The 1,313-nt window shown below is 43.4% G+C and overlaps 1 protein-coding gene across 1 annotated transcript; it reads left to right on the plus strand. All coding sequences in view use genetic code 11, as the record gives it.

Annotated features, from left to right (window-relative positions):
• Positions 1-47: 47 nt before the first annotated feature.
• Positions 48-567, plus strand: EGR_11199 (hypothetical protein; the record flags this gene model as incomplete). The annotated part of the gene is made up of 2 exons (XM_024500446.1): positions 48-260; positions 493-567. The coding sequence occupies 2 exons, from the start codon at positions 48-50 to the stop codon at positions 565-567; spliced, it is 288 nt and encodes a 95-aa protein (XP_024345140.1).
• Positions 568-1,313: the final 746 nt, after the last annotated feature.

Below are 1,313 nucleotides of genomic sequence, written 5' to 3' on the forward strand. Positions count from 1 at the left end.
TGAAAGGGACTATTTTGGGGGATTTGTGTTGTTCGTTCAAAGGCTTGATGTACGATCCCATAATGGGTGGAGGTTACTTAGGGTGCACACAGACCACATGCAACCAGCTGCAGGATGCCACGCCAGCATCATTTAAGCCGCTGCCTCCCTCTATCTTGGTACTCACTAGTGGGCCAATCCTCGAGGTAATGCAATACGAGGCCGACCCGTGGACGGGGTTGAGCAAGCTCACAGCACCCACCCTGGTTGGAAAAATACAGGTAATTTCATGGGCCCCAAATTAGGGACCGTTGCAGAAATTACACTGCAAAGAACAGATACTACACATGATCTTAGCTCAGAGAGCCGAGAAGCGATAACCACGCGCGGTCACCAAGGCTACTGCTCCGGGTAGCTCTCACTTGCTCCCGGCTCACCAAGGCACTGCTACTCAGCATTTCCTATCGCAGCCCAAATCTCCCTTACTCCTCTGTGTTTATGCCTTCTTTTCAGCCTCTTTCACTTCCAGTTGCGTCTTCTTTTGCCTATCTCTCTTGTTTCTATCCTGAAATTTATGGTAGCATATAATTGCACCTACTCATGCATACTCTACTCATACTTTTATTAGTAGGTGCTTGGCTCTGCCCACCTGTCGTGCTGATCGCTCCAATGCTTTATCTCGCCACACCTACACCTACACTTCCTTGCACCCTGGACCTCTTCTTCACCTTCCACTCTATTCTGTAGTTCAGCAGTTCTCAGTTAGCCTTGCCAACATCGCCAGTTACTTTTGGAAACATAAACAGATCCTCCATGCAATGATAATTAAGGAATACCGTGGATATGAACATTGGTGTCTCATGATTCGGAGTATTACAGTAGCATTAAAAAGTTAGAGCGATGACTAGAAAATCAGACTTAATATCAAAGGACATCGATGGCGTATTTTTGTGGATGGCCTAAGGGGGACAATTGCATGAGATTTATTCATTCTAGGTGAATATCATCTAATGAGTACTCAAAGACTTTGTCCTTTTTGGCAACATGGAAGAGTCAACAAAGAAGCCTAGAGACTTGTCGTTGGCATACTTAATATGTACCAAACTATTTAAAAATTTTGACAATTGGTTGAATTTATGACTTGTGCAAAAAACTTATTTACGTGCTATTTTTTTGGAACTTTATTATAATATGAATGCTATCAATCCACCATTTTAATACGTTTAATATTAAGATCCAATGACTGCGAGACGTTGTTTTATTAGGGTGATGCGTGGACGGTGGGCTAAGATGCGACACGCAGCAATTACAAGTCTACGCTAAAAGACATCTTT

This window comes from Echinococcus granulosus (genome assembly GCF_000524195.1).
Source record: "Echinococcus granulosus chromosome Unknown EG_S00491, whole genome shotgun sequence".
Lineage (NCBI taxonomy): Eukaryota > Metazoa > Platyhelminthes > Cestoda > Cyclophyllidea > Taeniidae > Echinococcus > Echinococcus granulosus.